Genomic DNA, 16,647 nt, shown 5'->3' with positions numbered 1-16,647 from the left:
AATAGATTTCTTATGCCCGCCGGCATTTAGTACAAAATATTTATCAAATGCTTTACTCTCAAGAATTTAAACATAAATTTAAGTAGGCCCTAGTAGTAGGCACGTGTAAGCAAATTATATTGTTTTGCTCTTCAGCATCAGAAGAAAATTAGTTACGAGTTATGGGATTCAGAAATTTATGTACTTTTCCTTCCGATGAAAGATATCTTAGATATCTAAGACATATCTTTTGTTTCGAAATTACGTATTTTAAATCTACTTTAAAAATATTCGAAATATTGTAGTTCTAATTTTTGAATTTTCTGTTGCGGTAGGTCTTTTGTTAAAACTTCCATAAGCATTTATATTTAGTGCAAGAGAGATCAGAAAATAAGCCAAAAATATATTCACCTATGAGTCAACAGCTCGGAAACGACAATTCTTCACACTTTGATTTTTCTATTCACTCGAATTATTCACAATTTTTATAGTTTAATACAAAAGTTTTTTAAAAATTCGTTTGTCTTCGCTGGGAACTAAATTAATCTTCCCACATAAATCTTATGCAATTTAATTTGACTGTGTACGAAATTATTTTTGCACTTCCGCTGCACTAAAAGATCTCTTATCATTTGAATTTAAGTTATCCCACTCGAATTATGATATTTATAATTTTCGCAAAGTTCTCGGCATATAGAAAATTTCGCGATCGTTTGCCGTTTGCAGCGGCTGTGCAGATCCTGTGCGAAACTCGAAAATAGACTGACGAAACGATTTCAGAAACCGTTGGCATTTTCCCGCTCTGCTTTAGTTTTCAGCGAGCGTTTGGCCTGTGTAAACAATCCAACGATGAAGCTGTGCGTATCCATATGATTAAGAGAGCAGGTAAGACGAAATGTGAGGCACCGCCGGGGGATTTTTCATCCAAGCCAAGGTGTAGCTAATACTTATACGAAAACTCTTTAGAAGAGCTTTCCCTCTCCCAAAAATCTAGAGGCTCACGCACCCACCTCTAGTCGAAAAGTTTAATCTCTCGAAAATAATTTTAGAATACCATTTATACACACAGGCATTCTCAAATATGCTTTTTATCTACTATTCGACTTATTCTAGCAGGCCGCCGCACTGTGCCAACGACTAATAATATCGCAGTGCGCGATTGTAACCATCTGCAGCGGCTTTTGACAATCTGATAAATGCGATGCAAATAGCGAAGATATCTCTCAAGAGGAGGAAGAATCCCAGCTATTCTGGCGCCCTGTGGCCGTCGCTCTGCACTTGACCTCGGCGCCGCCGGAAAAGTTTATTGTTTCAATTGGCAGTTGGCGGTTGGCGGTGTTCCCAAACTAAAATGCAAGTCTGGGCTCTGGGAGGTATGTAGAATGCTAAGAATAATGGATCTGGAGCCTGCCTGGGAGTGGCTTTGTGCTTCGTTAGCTTGGCACTGCCAGCAACGCCCTATTCGTGCGAATTTATGACCAAATAAAATCGGAACGCCCCTGACAAATTCTGAGACTTTTCTGAAAATTGACGTCGTCTGTCTTCTCGGCCGATGGCTGTTCCGCTTTTTGGCTCTAATTGCCAAATGTCTATGACACACGAAAGACGCTCGTGCCTCGCCCGCACTCTGTGACATAAGGCTATAATTCTGAGATCCAACCGACTCACAGTAGGGTAACAGGCTCCATTTTTGAGAGCTAATGCTAAAAACGAAATTTAAAAATCAAAAACCCCTTTAAATGCCAACTAATAATTAGTTTTAATAACCTGATAAAATAATATAATAGAATAATTTTAATAATGTCATTTATACACATTAAACTTGTTAGAAACAAATGTATTGGTTGTTGTATCTTTGGTTGGTTGACTTGATCTACATTTTTGACCCCTTTTACCCCACTGTGCGTCATGTGGGAGCGTTGATCTCGGCGGGTATTTTCGGACCATTGACTTGGTGGTGGTCTTCCAGGAAGTATGCAATTTATTATGCAAACGGCTTTTCTAGCTTCCACTGGCCTGCGTTATTTGCACTCAAATTAACTCTAATTTATGGCATTGTCCCTGAATCAGTGACATTAATTCGATATAAAAGCTATAAACATATATATACAAAACATAGATTTTTGGCTTTAATGATGATCAAACTTGCTCAACCAGCAATGATTTCGCTAATTTGTTTTTTTTTTTTTAATTTTCTTGTCTTATTGCACCTCGAAAGCTGTGGGTTTGTTTTGGTCGATGATCTGAGTGCGGAGATCCTAGTTCACTAAATGGCAAACGCTCCAATAAAAAAAGCTCTTAGCTTTGCCTTTGATTGTTTTGATGTTCTAATTAGTAGCATATCAAATCATAATTGGGCACTAAAAGTGTTTTTTATTGTTGCAACTACTTGCAGAATTTAAAAACAAGGCAATAACTCTATGCTGCGCGATTAGAGAGCATAAGTTCGCTAGCAACTTTGGCAACGAGAGCAATATTAGTATTTAGACATTGTGGCAGGCAGTTTTATGGCCTGCCAATTGAGGTCGCAACTTGGCCACCATAAAAAATAATTGAGAGTCGGACTATTTACGACAACACTGGTCCACTGTGTATATAAATGGCTGCTACTGCTGGTGGATTTACAATTTAAATTCTCTTGATGGGGAAGAGCCCTAAAGCTTTTCGCCTACCTTAATGACCTCCACGAATGCAGTGGGTGGAGGTGCTTTCTGCTGCTTTTCTGCGGGAAAATCCCCACTAGAAACCAGCATTTTGCGATACATTGTCTCTAATTGATTGCGCCTATTTTTCACTGTTCACTTCCTTTCTCTGCACTCTGTGCCCACCGTTTTAGCACTGAAATGTCGCGCAGACGCAACGCCAACATGCAATCACAATGCCACGATCTCGGCAGAATTGCAGCGACAACAGCAACACCGAAAAAAGAAACGAACTCGCGGTCTCGGGTTCACTAAACTGAGGCTGCATCGGCTGCGCCTGCGCAATTTGTAAGGCGTTTAAGCGGCCAAGCCTCGCCACAAATTAGGAGGTCCTTGCTCTGCGGCAAACATGTAGTATAGTCAATGGTGTTGCGATTGCTGGATCGCTGGAACTCTGGATCGCGTCTGAATCCGCGTTGGAGGAGCAGGCAAATATGAACGGCTCTGCGTCACGCAAGCGACTGAAAGATCACTTGTGTTGGTGGCAGGCGGATGGCGCAGATGCTGGTTTTTGCCTCGGCCACAGCTGCTCCACCAAGAACAACAAGAGCCGCAAAAGCAGCATCAGCAGCAGCAGCAGCAACAACAGTAACAGCATCAGCAACATCAACGGCAACAGCAACACAATGTACAAGACAAGGAAGGGCGCGCTGCCGCTGTCATCTGCAGTATCCGATTTGTGGATGGTATATGTTGTATATTTATAATACCCTAATGAATTATTACAGTTTAATGAAAAATGGGCTGAAATAATTACGGGTTCGTGGCGTCTGATTGAAGAAGTTTTGTGTCTGTGGCTGAAAACAACAGCACTCGCCGATCGCCGATCTTAATTACAACAACTGTACAAACACTAATGAGAACACTGGATGGATTTAACAATTCGCGGGCTCAGCATGGCATATCCATATACAATACTTAGGCCTGGTGTTTGCATACCCCACATAGGTCGAGCACATGCCGATTGGACGGAGTATCTTGGGACATGGGATATGGGATATGGAATAAGGCATATGCAAATGCCAAAAGCAATCATACAAGTAAGTGGGGCCCTGGAGGGTTAACATTAACAACATACATGACATTCCGGCCTTTATCGATACACATCAGAGGGGAATGGGAATGGGACTGAGAATGAGAATGGCAAGAAGGTATTTAAGACCCTTTTTCTGGCTGGCCTGAAGGGCCTGTTTGGGTACTTATTAACGCTTCATTAAATCTCCGTTTGCGCCCACAAAGCAAATGCGAACCGACAGCCATGAAGTTTGGCAGCCAAGAAGGTTAAGAAGCCGGAGTGGGGAAAACTGGTTTTGCCAAGAAGCCAGCGATAAGGCGGATTCCTTGGGAGAGCTGGGCCCCGATAAGATCCAAGTTAATTGAGACTGGCAAGTGCCCTGGCCAAAACTTTGAACCGGAACTGTTAGGCCCAAAGACCAAATGATCAGGAATTTTTGACCATTTTGTATTAACCAGCGACAGGATCGGATAAGACCAGCTAATTGCTAATTGTTAAATTATTTAAACTGCCAAAATGCTAATTGTTGATAACCAGTAAGGCCAATCTATGGCCGAACTAATTAAGCCGAGATAATCGAGCGAGCATTTAAGCGATTAGATGGCAGGGCAAAAGCAAATATTCTGGTTTCTATAGGGTATCTGCAAGTGGGCGCTTACGTATCTCATGAAGTCGAGCTGCTGCGAAAAGCCGCTGATGATTACCAGTGAGACACTTCTCATACGCAACTGATTGCGGTCCGAAAAGAAATCAACAAAATATAAACCATAAAAATTAATAAATTTTTCGTATTATATTATTACGCACGAGAAACAAAAAGCACACAACAAAGACAATGAATTGAACCGAAAACCAAACAGAAAAATGGGTAAGAGACAAAACTGCGCCAAGTTCATGGTGATGGCAGTTGGCAGTTGTCCGTTGTCAGTTGTCCGTTGTCCGTTGCCAGTTGGCCATTGAAAGCCGCGCTTGGGGCTTTCGGTTTTCGGTTTTCGGCTTTCAGATTTCGGCTTTGGCTTTTGGGCCTGGTTGGGTTGGGTTTTGATCTGTGGGCTTTGGGCTGCTGCGACTGTTCAATCCATCAAAAGAGATTATATTCATTAACTAGGCGAGAGCGGTCGGCAACGAGACGCTGATGGCCACTGTACTGCTGGAATTTCTTAATTTTCTTGACAGTTCTCATCAAAATGTGTTGAAATTGCTATTATTATTTGTATCTTTGGCTGCTGGGTGCGCAAGGGGTTTTACAAGAATCATCTAACAGCTCCACTGGGGCGCATGACGAGACGAAATTCTCGGTATCCAATAGACGCGATCTGTGGACTCCATTGAGAGGCCGTTTTTATTTCTGACAATTAGACGCCATTAAAATTAATGTCCGCTCTGAATTTGGCAGCATCTGTTCGAGTAGTCAACGCCTAACGCACTTGACATTCAAATTATGAAAGTTTGGTCATCCGAAAACGAGTGGCCTTGGGCGCCACCCAGCCGATCTTATATGTTAGATCCCAGATCCACCAGATTTAAATACAGATTCCTGCAGCTGTCCGATGTGCTCAGGCAATTAGTTTGGTTTCACTTTGACATGTTTACAAGATCCGAACGCTATTGGCCCAGTCTAGAGTCCGATAATTATGGGCAGCAGATGGTTTGCCTCACAGACTTTGGGGGATGCGTAAAAAGCGATCGTCCCTAAGAGATTGGTAAACACAATTGCCTAAAGGGCCGCGCCATTGTGCTTTTCTACAGCCCGACCTCGGCGACAAATGAGGAAATGATTTTTGGAGCTCTACGAAAACGTATTATTAATGGGGGGACCAAACTTAAGTTTGATTGCTCGCAACAATGGCGAGGCAATTATTGCTTTAATTTTAATTGCACGCTGTTTAGCCCAGAAAAGGAGCGACCGCTCGAGCTCATCATGCAAATTTGGCAAATGAAACCACTTCGGCTTTTATCTGTCTATCGATTCGTCTGCGGATCACTACCTATTTGGAAGCTTGCCCCGCAAGTGGGCTAACCAGTGCAGTCGAAGGCTTTGTTTCGTTGTGATCTGATGGGGGAAAATGGCAGATGGAAGGTGGAAGGTGAGGAAAATAAGGCATTTTATAGACGCGATTTAATATTTTTGAATATTAATAATTATGCCGTTTGGCATGGCGGGCACAAGTGTATTCTATTTGGTAAGCCAGCGAGATCCGCTCGAGGTTGATGTACTTGAAAAGCGGTGAGTGTACACACGAACGCTCTTGTTGAACAAACAGACCCACATACGCGAACTTAGTCACAGACGTTGTTTTCTTAGTGGGTAGTGCCGTAGTTTCACAAGTAACTAGTTGGCTCCTCCACCTTCAGAGTCGTGGCCACTCTTGATCAGAAGGTGTGCCGTAACCCAGTACTGTGTACCATGCACTATGTGCACAGCTCTCGACGACGCACATCTGCTTAGAGACCGGATTATAAAGACCCATCGATCCATCGATCCATCGATCGTATCGTTCGATCAATCGATCGATCGATTCGCAAAGCCATGGATTGCGAAATCAATGGGTCATACTATCCATACAAATGTGTTTCACTGCCAGACATTCGTTTATCGATTTGCATTGTCTCTGCCGTTTAACGGCGTTCGTTAACCGCGCGTATTTATGACCCCCAATTTCAGCTTTCAGCTACCAGCTAACAGCAAACAGCTACCACGTTCTTATTCTAATTTTTCTAATTTGGCATAGGTCTGCCATCAATCTACTTAGCATGGCCAGTGGCCATCGATCGAATACCGATTCGATTGTCACGCTCGGCATGACAAATTGAACAAGAGTTCATTTGCGGGTGGATATGTTTTGTCAAGCCCGCCAGTCTTTTCACTTGGGCCCCAAACTAGTTTTGCGATTCTCTGGTGCCCTGGGCCAGCGACCAAATCTGACCCAATTTCCTTGACACATGCCTGGCAGGTTTGCAAACAAAAACTGTTACGGTTAACAATAATTAATTCTGTTTCTGCGAGCTCCGGCCGGGCGTTGGCAGTTCTCATTATTCGGCCCGGCCGCTGTCTCTTTTTTGCCTATTGCCGATTTCATTAGGCCATAATTGAGTTTAGTTGTCAGTTTGTCAGTTTGTCAGTGAGCCCATAAACACGGACAAGCGCCCTGGGGCCAAAAGCCGGGCAAGCCACCTCGACACCACCGCTGGAGACCCGGGTTTTGGCGCTAAAGAGCACCACCAGCTTGCGGCCACGTTCATTGAGATCTGCGGATGGCCGATTGCGAATTGTGAATTGTGAATCGAGAACCCATGGAGCCATAGAGTTCCCACGCCTCGAATTGTTCACGCACGCCTCAATAATTGGAAACAAAAAAGTGTTTCATACTCAACCTCGACTATTAGATACCTGGCACTTTAGACAGGTGCTAACTATTTTGCATCAAGATGCAGTTCTTTATTGCATTGTATAGGTAGCATATATATCATAATATCCTATTGAGAGAAAATTAAGAGTTATAGTGAGTAAGACATGCATATTTGTATAATAAATTGGTAGTAAATATTTATTTTTATAATCATTCGTGCTTTATAACAATTAAGTTTAAAGTGTTTAGGTTATTCTAAAATGTGCCTTCCTTGAGAATTAATAAGATCTCAATGGCTCAGAAACAATTAAAAGAAGTACTTATATTGGTGATGCATAAAGTCTAAGATCTCCCTACATCCACGCATTTTTATGTGTTATGTTTTGACTCCCTCATAAATCTTAATACACTTTAATTTACTTTTTCACTGACCAGTACCGAGGATAGTCATCGATCCGTACAGCTGCAATCTATGACAGCCCCGGACTTTCGCCTTTTGGCTTATATGTATCATTGATATTGCTGGGGCTGTGGATATTGATGCAAATTGGTTTGGCGGCCAACAGGCTCTAAATAATGAATTCCATAATGTTTATGAAGACCAGATGCGTTCGGCCAGTGGGTGGTGGGCTGGTGACTGCAGGCAGATAGCCAAACAGCGAAATAGCCAGACAGGCAACGGCCCACAGGCAATATAACATAATCATAACTATAATCATAATAAACACATCCGATCGACGGTCAGCACGTGTGTGGGGCTCCGTTTGGGCTGATTTCTTGCTTTGGTAATGACCCAAATTTCCGAGCGGTGAGCTAAATACGCCTAATGGTCGTTTAATTATTGTATGACAGACAGCGACAGCCGTCGCCGCACAAGCAGCAGCATAAATACAACTAATTGTACAATAACAAGGAGGGGAGCGGGTAATTGTATTTGTATTGGCCCAAGCGACTAATTCGCTGGCGAACACAATCGTAATTACACACTAAACGTTGTCTCCTCCACCATTGGCAGCGCCACCTAGTGGCCATCATCGTCTTTGGCATTTGACAAATTCACGCCTGCTGCCGGCAGCAAAAAAAAAAAGAAAACCAACGGCTGAAGTTGTTACTACCGAACACAGTAATTTGTTTATATTGTACAGCAATTGACACGCCTGCTTTGCCGAAATTTGTGGCAATTGTCTGGAGTGCTAAAATTAATAAGGGTGCTTTTGCTTTTTTAGTTTATTTTTACGTTTTGCCACCTTTGACGCGCTATCTTTACGGCAAAGGCTAAGTTTTGCCCATGGAAATGGAAGCAAAGCGCCGAGCAACTGTTTGCGTTTGAGTGTACGTAATGCATGATATATTATGGCAGGGAGTTTATTTTAATCTAAATTTGATTTCCATTTACACACGCCTCTGTATTAATTGCCAAAGGCTATTTGGCAGCCGGAATCCGAGCATCACTGTGCTCATGTTCCTGCTTGCGTAAAAAGAATTTCGTTTTTCGTTTATACACTCAGAAAACTTAACTTAAACCTAAAAATGGCCTTAAAAATAAGGCTTTTGTATAATACCATTATTCTTTAACTTAGGGAATTGTTCCTAAAATCAAGGAATTGTGTTTTTCTGAGTGTATAGTATATGCATTTTATATAAAAACGAAATGGGCGATATAGCCCCGGCACACAGACAATTGTACGTGTTAAAAATATATTTGTTTCAACATATGGGTAAGTGCAGTTGCGTAAATAATAAATAGAACGGGCCAAGTTCACTCAGTACATGTTAAATTTGTAGATGTTGAAAACGGAGGTCCAATCAAATAATAATCGAGCGTTTTTCTCGGGAGTCTAAACAGCCCAATATATTTCCAAACAGGTTAAAGAATATTAATTTCCAGCTTCAATATGCTTATCAGCTCGTGAGAGCTGCCAAAAATAGAAATAATAATTTTTATTAAATTGTGTTTAATGTTATAAAAAGAAACAAAAAGCGTGTTTGTCTAGCCGAGTAGCTGAGCTGAACGCCAACGTGCAGCAAGTCAGGCAACGTAATACAGATAAGGGAGCTGAACTTGTTGCTATCAGCATTAATTAGCAAAACCTCGTAGATCGTTTGCAGATCACATCGATCGCACGCACACAAATTAGGTTTAAGTACACAGTAAAAGAAAAAACGGAATACAAAGCACTTTATCACTCATCCAAATATTTTATGCATATTTTCAACCCAATATCGCATACTAACTAAAAGACTGTCATAACATAAATTGGCTGTAAACCTGTTTTTTTTCATAGTGTGATATTCTTGTCTTGCCGAGCCAATAAAAACTACATATAAAAATAAAAGTTATATATATAGAGCGGAAATATTTTGGCAACTTGATATAAAAAAAACAAGCGTATCTTTTAAGCATTTAAACATGTTTTTTTATTTTCAAAGGATGATGTATTTATATTTTGAATGAAAGAACCAATGAATTTCAATTGCAAAAAAACACACTCTCTGTAAATAAATGTTTCTGTGTATTCACATGCCCTGTAAGCTGCCGCTTATAAAAAAGCAGCATGGTTTTAGATGTGTGCTTTGTATTGCTAAACATTTGGGTAAATACCAAATTTGCCGTGACGTGCACTTCTATCCCTGCAAATTAACACCTATCTATCACCTGCCAGCTGAGCGAGCTGGCATCTACGAGTAGGTTCACGTAAAGCCCTAGAACTTTAGATAGCACGTGTGTGGTCCTAGGTCTACGTAAGATAAATTGCGGGACGCGTGTGAAATTAAACAGATACAAATTGGAAATCCCCTGATACCGGCTGAAGCCTTTGTCTACAAATTACCAGCTCTCAAGTATGTCTCTAATAAGCCTGTCATACACGGTAATCACAAGGCACACAAAAGCCATGAGTGATCTTGAGTCTTAGAAGAGTAAAGATAACACTGTGATAAACAAACTGCATTGCCGCCTATGATACCATGTTTTTACATTGTCTGCAACAAAATACACTTTAAGGTTAGAAAATCTAAGATAAGTATACTTGTTACATCACTTTAAGAGTAAGAAAACCAACATGTGTGTTTCTGGACGGGATTAGCCTGTTTAGCTATCACCATAAATCGGATACAATGTTAAAAGGCGGAAATATTTAAATAAAGCCACTAGCCAAATGTAAATAAATAATAAATAAAACAGGTCGATTTGTTAATGACTTCGAAGTGATTTTCTATGCAAATGACGATCTGTTTTGTTTTAGGTTGCCGCTCAGTTGTCGAAACCGTTAGGCAAATGCCCTGCGGCAGAGAGATGGCAAATATTCGATTTCACCAAACAGAGGGCGTGTGGCAATAATGCGATTATACGTTATATTTATAGATGTCAGGTATCGCTCGGGGTTCCCAGAAGAACGGGTCTGGGATGGAAGCTGAGGCTGTGGTTGAACTCCATAAGTCAGCCAGGAGACCAGGAACTGCATGGTAGCCACCACTGGGCGTATACGTGATGCGCCATCACTTGCTCCATAAATCATGCCACATAAACGAAAGGGTATATTTGTATGAATAACACCCCGCATAGATCGCAGTTTAAGAACCGCAATGCCTCGTCTAATTCCGAGGAATCGAAACAATGGCACCACAGACACATATAAAGCACAGAACAGCAGATATCCGAATTCCTCCTCCTTGAAATATTAATAAAAAAGCAGCCAGAGAACAATAATAAAACAATAACGAAAAAACAGCGATGCCATTAGGGAACCTTCTTTTTGTATTTAGATCGCGGACTGCGTTCGGCTTATGCTGCACCCATCCGCCTGCGATGATAAAGTGATGATGCCCCAAGGTTTCCAAATTGCTTTCAAATAAATGCCGGGCCCGTCGGCCCAGCCAAACCACTTCTGACTTCTGAATTCAGAAGAGTTTAGCATATGAATAAAGACACACCGCCCCAAAGAGTACGTCCTCGTCTCGACCGATTCCGAGTCCCAAATTTATATGCAAAGCGACAGACAGTATCGATAATGCCGTGATGATACAGCTCCATCTCCACCTCCATCTCCAGCATTTGCTGCCTTGACCGTGAAGATGGGAGCGATGATGCCACCAGCGGGCCAAATAATTAAAAGAGTGTCGTTAAAAATAAAATATAATGGATTTATGTAAAGCGATGTTACACGCTCTGGCTCGAAATGGTCACAAACGCGATAAGACGGCTCACAACAAATGGCAGCATATAAATAAAAATCATTAAGATAGGCAGGTAAGTCGGGTCGGTCGGTCTGGTCCGTCTGGTCGGACCCGTCCTACTAGGAATGGTGATGGGGAATGGGGATGGGGCCTAGACTAAACACCAAATAAAGCATTGAAATAGGCCCGAAGACATTCAAGTCGAGATGAAACCAGCTTGTGCTCGATGGGCGGTTCCGGCGTTTGATGTAAGCCCACGAGTCAGTTTAACAAATTTGTATTGACCAAAAATACTCAAATAATTTGTTGAAGAATTCATTCACGACCTGCGACGACCGGCAGAGACACAAGATACAAAATCGATAGAAAAATCACCCGAATGTGAAGAAAAATTGGATAGGTAATTATTAGAGGTGTTTTCGCCTTGAGTGGATTAGCTTGGCTGACGGGGATGGACACCGGCCCCCAATTATGCTAATACCCCGCCGAAAAAGGCCGCTAAAATCCATATTTAAATTATTAACACAGAAACCCCGGCTAGGCCAACAGCGAATTCGGTTTCCAAAACCAACTCTTAGCCAGATTGAACATGTTTAACATTAATCTTGACTGATAAATTAAAAAAGAATTAATTAAAATGAGCAATCACTTGTCAGGTGCGAAATGGTTTTATGATGTTTTCCCATACTCTTTCTGTGGCTTATGCTTAATTTGAATTTTGTTAACAAATATTACACCCAATAAATAAAATATTCATACTTTAAAGGTTGACTAAATATAGATTTTTATCATAATAATTAAGTTCATATTATACATGTAAAACAAAAACTCATTTTAATGGGTGCAAAGAATTACAATAATATGGTTTCAGCCAAATAGAACTCAAATAAATTTTTATTTCTTATTAAAAAAACTGAATAATAAAAAAGAGCATACTACATTTGACTTTCTGCAGTTAATTAAACCTTAAGATTTTTATAAACATTTTTTCATCATTTTGACAGTTTTCGTTTGCTGGAAATGAGCACTTGGGACTTTGCTCTTGTGGGAAACGTGGGTGGTTTTCCGAGGGGAGGGGCAGGGGATGCGGGCCTTCGCAGAAGTGTTTGCATGCAGATCACGTATATATCTTTTGCCGAAAAAAATATAAATTAAATTGAAAATAACCAACGAAAAGCATAAGCACAACACCCTAAAGTCACGCCCCGCCATCACACTTAAAATTATTTGGTCGTTTTTTGGCATTTTTTAGTTGAAATAATTTCGCGGCTTTTTGCTATTGTATCTCGTTTCTTTTTTATTCACTGACGGCATTAATATTCCGACAAATTATTTGTCACCCCGTCCATTCAAAGGGCCGCAGGTCCACGCCCTTCTCATTTGCATACGAATCGGCATTCAGAATGGTTATTAATATCATTAATCACTGAGAGCCGAGCTGAATAATTCACGATCATTACACGTAGGCCGCAATCCGATTTTCTGCAGACCCTTTGCGGGTCATCTATCTAGAGTTTCGGGTGGTAATACTCATCAGAAATTCGTCAACACCCACATATTAAGTGGCACTTCGCTGGGATCAGTAAAACATGTTGGCGACTGACAAATGTTCAATTTCAGACTTCTTTTCTTTGCATTATTTTTCTCATTTTTAATGTCAATGAACGCTCAAAATTGTCTTCATTTTTATTTAAAGTAGACGAAATAAATTGAAGACAAAATGAATAACGAGAAGCCAAGGGGACAGAGAAACACGCGCAAAGCAACGACTACGACTCACCAAAAAACGAAAAAAAAAATCAAAAAATAAAAAAAAAAAAGGCAAAACAAAACAATAACAAAAACCAAAAAAAAATAAATATTCAAATTCTACACATTGTGCAAATTTCGTCGACGAAATACAAATTGGAGAGCGCACCCTAATACAGGGAGAATTACTTACAGCAAGTGTGTCCACGACCCGTCGAAAACAAGGCGCCACATAAAGAATTAGAAAAATCTATTTTCGAAAACAGTGCACAGTACACAGCCAGCTCCGAAATAAGCGCACTGAAAATGTCACAATTTGTCATGTGCTTCCCAAAGCGAAAAGTCGGGTATATATAATAAAATAGAATATAGACAGAACACACCATCCTGTCCCAAGGGGTCTACATACATTACACATGGCCAGCAGCACCGGCAGCGCGTCGTTATCATTTATAGGCGGGCTTACGGACTTCCTAATTCGCACCCAACATTATGTATTATGTATTCAAGAGTCCCGGGTTCGAGTTCGTGTTGTTTTTCAAATTTTACATTGCCCGCTCGTCGCACGCTGATAAAATTCTAATGGCCTGTAAGTCAGTTGAGTTAGCCATGTTTCGGGCATGCTTCCACATTTGTTGTTGACACGTCCCGAACGACTAGTTTTCACGCCTTGTTGGGCTTTGTAAGTCTCAATTATCTGCGGTCTCCACCCAGCTCGGGTAATTGCAATGGCATTTCCCTAATGCGAACTTGAAAGTGTGCTGCATTTGCATGTAAATCTGGCTGCTCCGACTAATGGGTAAAACAACGTTCGTACAACCTACTCTGCGATAGCAACTCATTCAGGCAGGGGCGTCTTTCTTTCACCAGCATTGTTATATATAGTGTCTTAAATTGTTTTTATTTTTTATCCATCTGCCACCAATGCTTAGATAACTTTTACCTCTTATCTGCGGTGAGACATGTGCTTTAGTTGCAGAATCAACTTTCCCGAAAATTGTTGCTGCAGAGCAATCGCGATAAGGATTGGCGGAAACACACGTCCAAAATATCAGCAGTCCCTGACGCAAATGGATGGGTCCAGTGAGTCACAGTCAGATGGAGAACAATAACCCCTGAGATAGTTTTTCATTTCGAGTATGCGTGGATAAGCACTCCGAACTGCAACGAAGGGCCAGTGATGCCGACTGCACAGAGTGCACTCAGCGGTCGAACTGTGAGGTCGCCGAAAATCAAATCAAATCCACATCGAGATCTATTTTTCCGTGTGCAGTGAAGCGTGTGAATTCAAATGTGATGGCCACGGCGTCGTCGTCGTCGCTTTCTTTGTGTCCCAGCGGTATTTAATCAAAATCGAAAAGAGAGCCCCAAAAATCAAAAAAAAAAAAAAAAAGAAGACAATGCGGCATACAAAAACGAGACGAGCACACCAAAATATCGACAAATCAACCGAAATTATAAAAGAAAGGAAAGAACTCGACACATCGATGTGGAATCAATGCAATAAATTAACTTGAATTTGGTTTTCGCTTGGCCAGCCGATTTCGATGAAGCAAAAAGAGAGGAATACAAACAAAAATAAATGAAAAATCGTAAGACAAAAGGCCGGTCTCCAAATTCGATCGCCCTGAAACACGAGGCGGAAGACTAGACCTCCCGATAAAAATTCAAATATCTTCGGCTTAGGACCTACCTGTCTGTCCAGCAGCGGTCCCGAGCTGATGAAGTCCTTCTTGGGCGAGTAGAGCTCTGGCGGTGGTCCTTTGAAGGAGTACCGCAGGCCGGCATCCCCAAGGTCGTTTGCCGCCCCCCGCAGACAGCGCTCAAGGGCGTCCACCCCCTCGTCATCGTCGTCGGAGGAGGAGGAGCAGGCGGAGTAGGAGAAGGGATCCCCCGCTCCGGGGGATTCGCAGATGGTGGTGCTGTTGGTACGGATGCTGTGGCCAGAAGTGGTGGAGCGGAGCGTGGTGCTGGCATACGAGTGAGCGGGAGACTTCGGGTGTTCCACCTGCTCGGCCAGCAGTCGATGGCCGCCAGTCCCCGGCGAACCGGCTTCCGGCTGGGACATGGTGATCGGATGCACAGACAACCGAGTCGATACACGGACTTTTGGCGATTCCAATCGCCGTGTGGCACGTGCAAAAATGCGCGCGAAATCGCACCACAATCCACTGTGCGTTTGTGTACACTTTTGTTGGCTCTTTGGCTTTTTGGCTTTGCTTATTTTGTTAATTGAAATGCGACTGTCTCGTTCCGTTGCCGTGGGCACCGCACCCGCCGAAACTGAAAACGAAAACGGAAAAAAAACGCGTAGACAACGGCTCGTGGGTACTAAAACGACTCACACTTATGGCTGCGATTAGTTAAGATAAACTACTTTAATACTAGATACGATTGTACGATCTCATGATGAATCTTTTTGCCGAATCACAGAATTCGTGGCGGGGGCCAATGTTAAACTTAAACTTCACACATCGCGCTAAATGCATTCACTTTCGAGCTGCACCATTAACTTGGTCACCTTTGGCATTCTGTGCTGGCTTTCTTTTCGGCAGTACCAGTGGCTCTTTTTGCTGGCTTTTCGGTGGCGGCGAAGGTTGTCCCAGAGCTGCTCAACAACAGCACCATGTCAGAGTTCACGAGAACGCGCCGATCGGATGGCATATTATTGCTGCGCCACTGCCGACATGGCTGCACAGGATCTAGGTCGAAATCGGATTCGGAATCGGAATCGAAATGGGTATAGGAATTTAACTCAAGAAGTTGCCAAATTGCCGCGCGCGCAAAGAAACGAAACAGACGAGAACGAGGCGGCTGACCAAGTGCTTCAAACCAGACAAAATGTAAATCTATCTGGCGATGTTTCGTTTCGGCTCGCTTGAGTACCCGCTGCGGACTGAATGCGAACGCTCGGCGACCGCGCGGCAAGCGGTCGCAGTTTGCCAAGCGATCTGCGATCGCTCACACAGCCATAAAAGCTGCTCTCTTCTTTCGGCCGATATGCCGCATACATATGTATATAGAGGGATATGGCATAACCATAACCCAGTGAGCTTGAGATTCCCAAGGAAATGGTCTCTGGAGTCTGGATTCTGGAATCTAGAATCTGGAGTTCCACATCTCCAAATTGTTCTTATCGGCTCTCTAAACCACGTACCCCCATACCAAAACATACCGGTATAAAAAAAAAAGAGAGAAGAATGAAAGAGAGTTCCAGCGAGCTTAGCTTAAAAGAGCGCTCGAACCCTCTCTTAACGTGCCTCTTTACTATTATAATCCGATACTTTCGCACACATAATCCGCACATGCTGCTCGCAAGGTTCTATAACCTTTAGAGTAACGAATTTTCTTATCTTTATATAAACAGATAAGATCTTGACATAGTAACAATTTTCGCATCCGGCCGACTGGTCCAAATTGCGAATGATCCAGAATCCGATTTAACATGGCCGATAAATCAGGAAAGTTGACAAAGATCGTTATTTGATTATAAAACTTTATCCTTTTTCATAGAAGAAAATTTAAATTAAGTAATTTCATAAGAAATATTATATCTTTTTTATTTATTAATTTATTGATCATACTCTTGAATGATCATCTTTGATTATGCGATTATGATTATGTTTGATTTTTTTATATTTATTATGATCAGTTTTATTAGTTTTATAATTTTCGA

General features: G+C 41.9%; 1 protein-coding gene across 3 annotated transcripts in view; it reads right to left on the bottom strand.

Moving 5' to 3' along the window:
• The window catches only part of LOC108140476 (A disintegrin and metalloproteinase with thrombospondin motifs 20), a 36,517-nt gene extending 20,628 nt beyond the window's left edge, over positions 1-15,889 (bottom strand). The window contains exon 1 of one of the 3 annotated variants that reach the window (XM_017263215.2): positions 14,665-15,889. In XM_017263215.2, the coding sequence (XP_017118704.1) occupies positions 14,665-15,039 (375 nt within the window). In that variant the 5' untranslated portion in view covers positions 15,040-15,889. Of the gene's footprint in view, positions 1-390; positions 742-2,651; positions 3,176-14,664 lie in introns of those variants that run through there. The other 2 variants (XM_017263216.2, XM_017263217.2) reach the window with 2 other exon arrangements.
• Between the last annotated feature and the right edge of the window lie 758 nt (positions 15,890-16,647).

The sequence above is a fragment of the Drosophila elegans genome, unplaced genomic scaffold, assembly GCF_018152505.1.
Source record: "Drosophila elegans isolate 14027-0461.03 unplaced genomic scaffold, ASM1815250v1 contig_476, whole genome shotgun sequence".
NCBI classification, from domain to species: domain Eukaryota; kingdom Metazoa; phylum Arthropoda; class Insecta; order Diptera; family Drosophilidae; genus Drosophila; species Drosophila elegans.
This window is presented reverse-complemented; position numbering and strand designations above follow the sequence as displayed.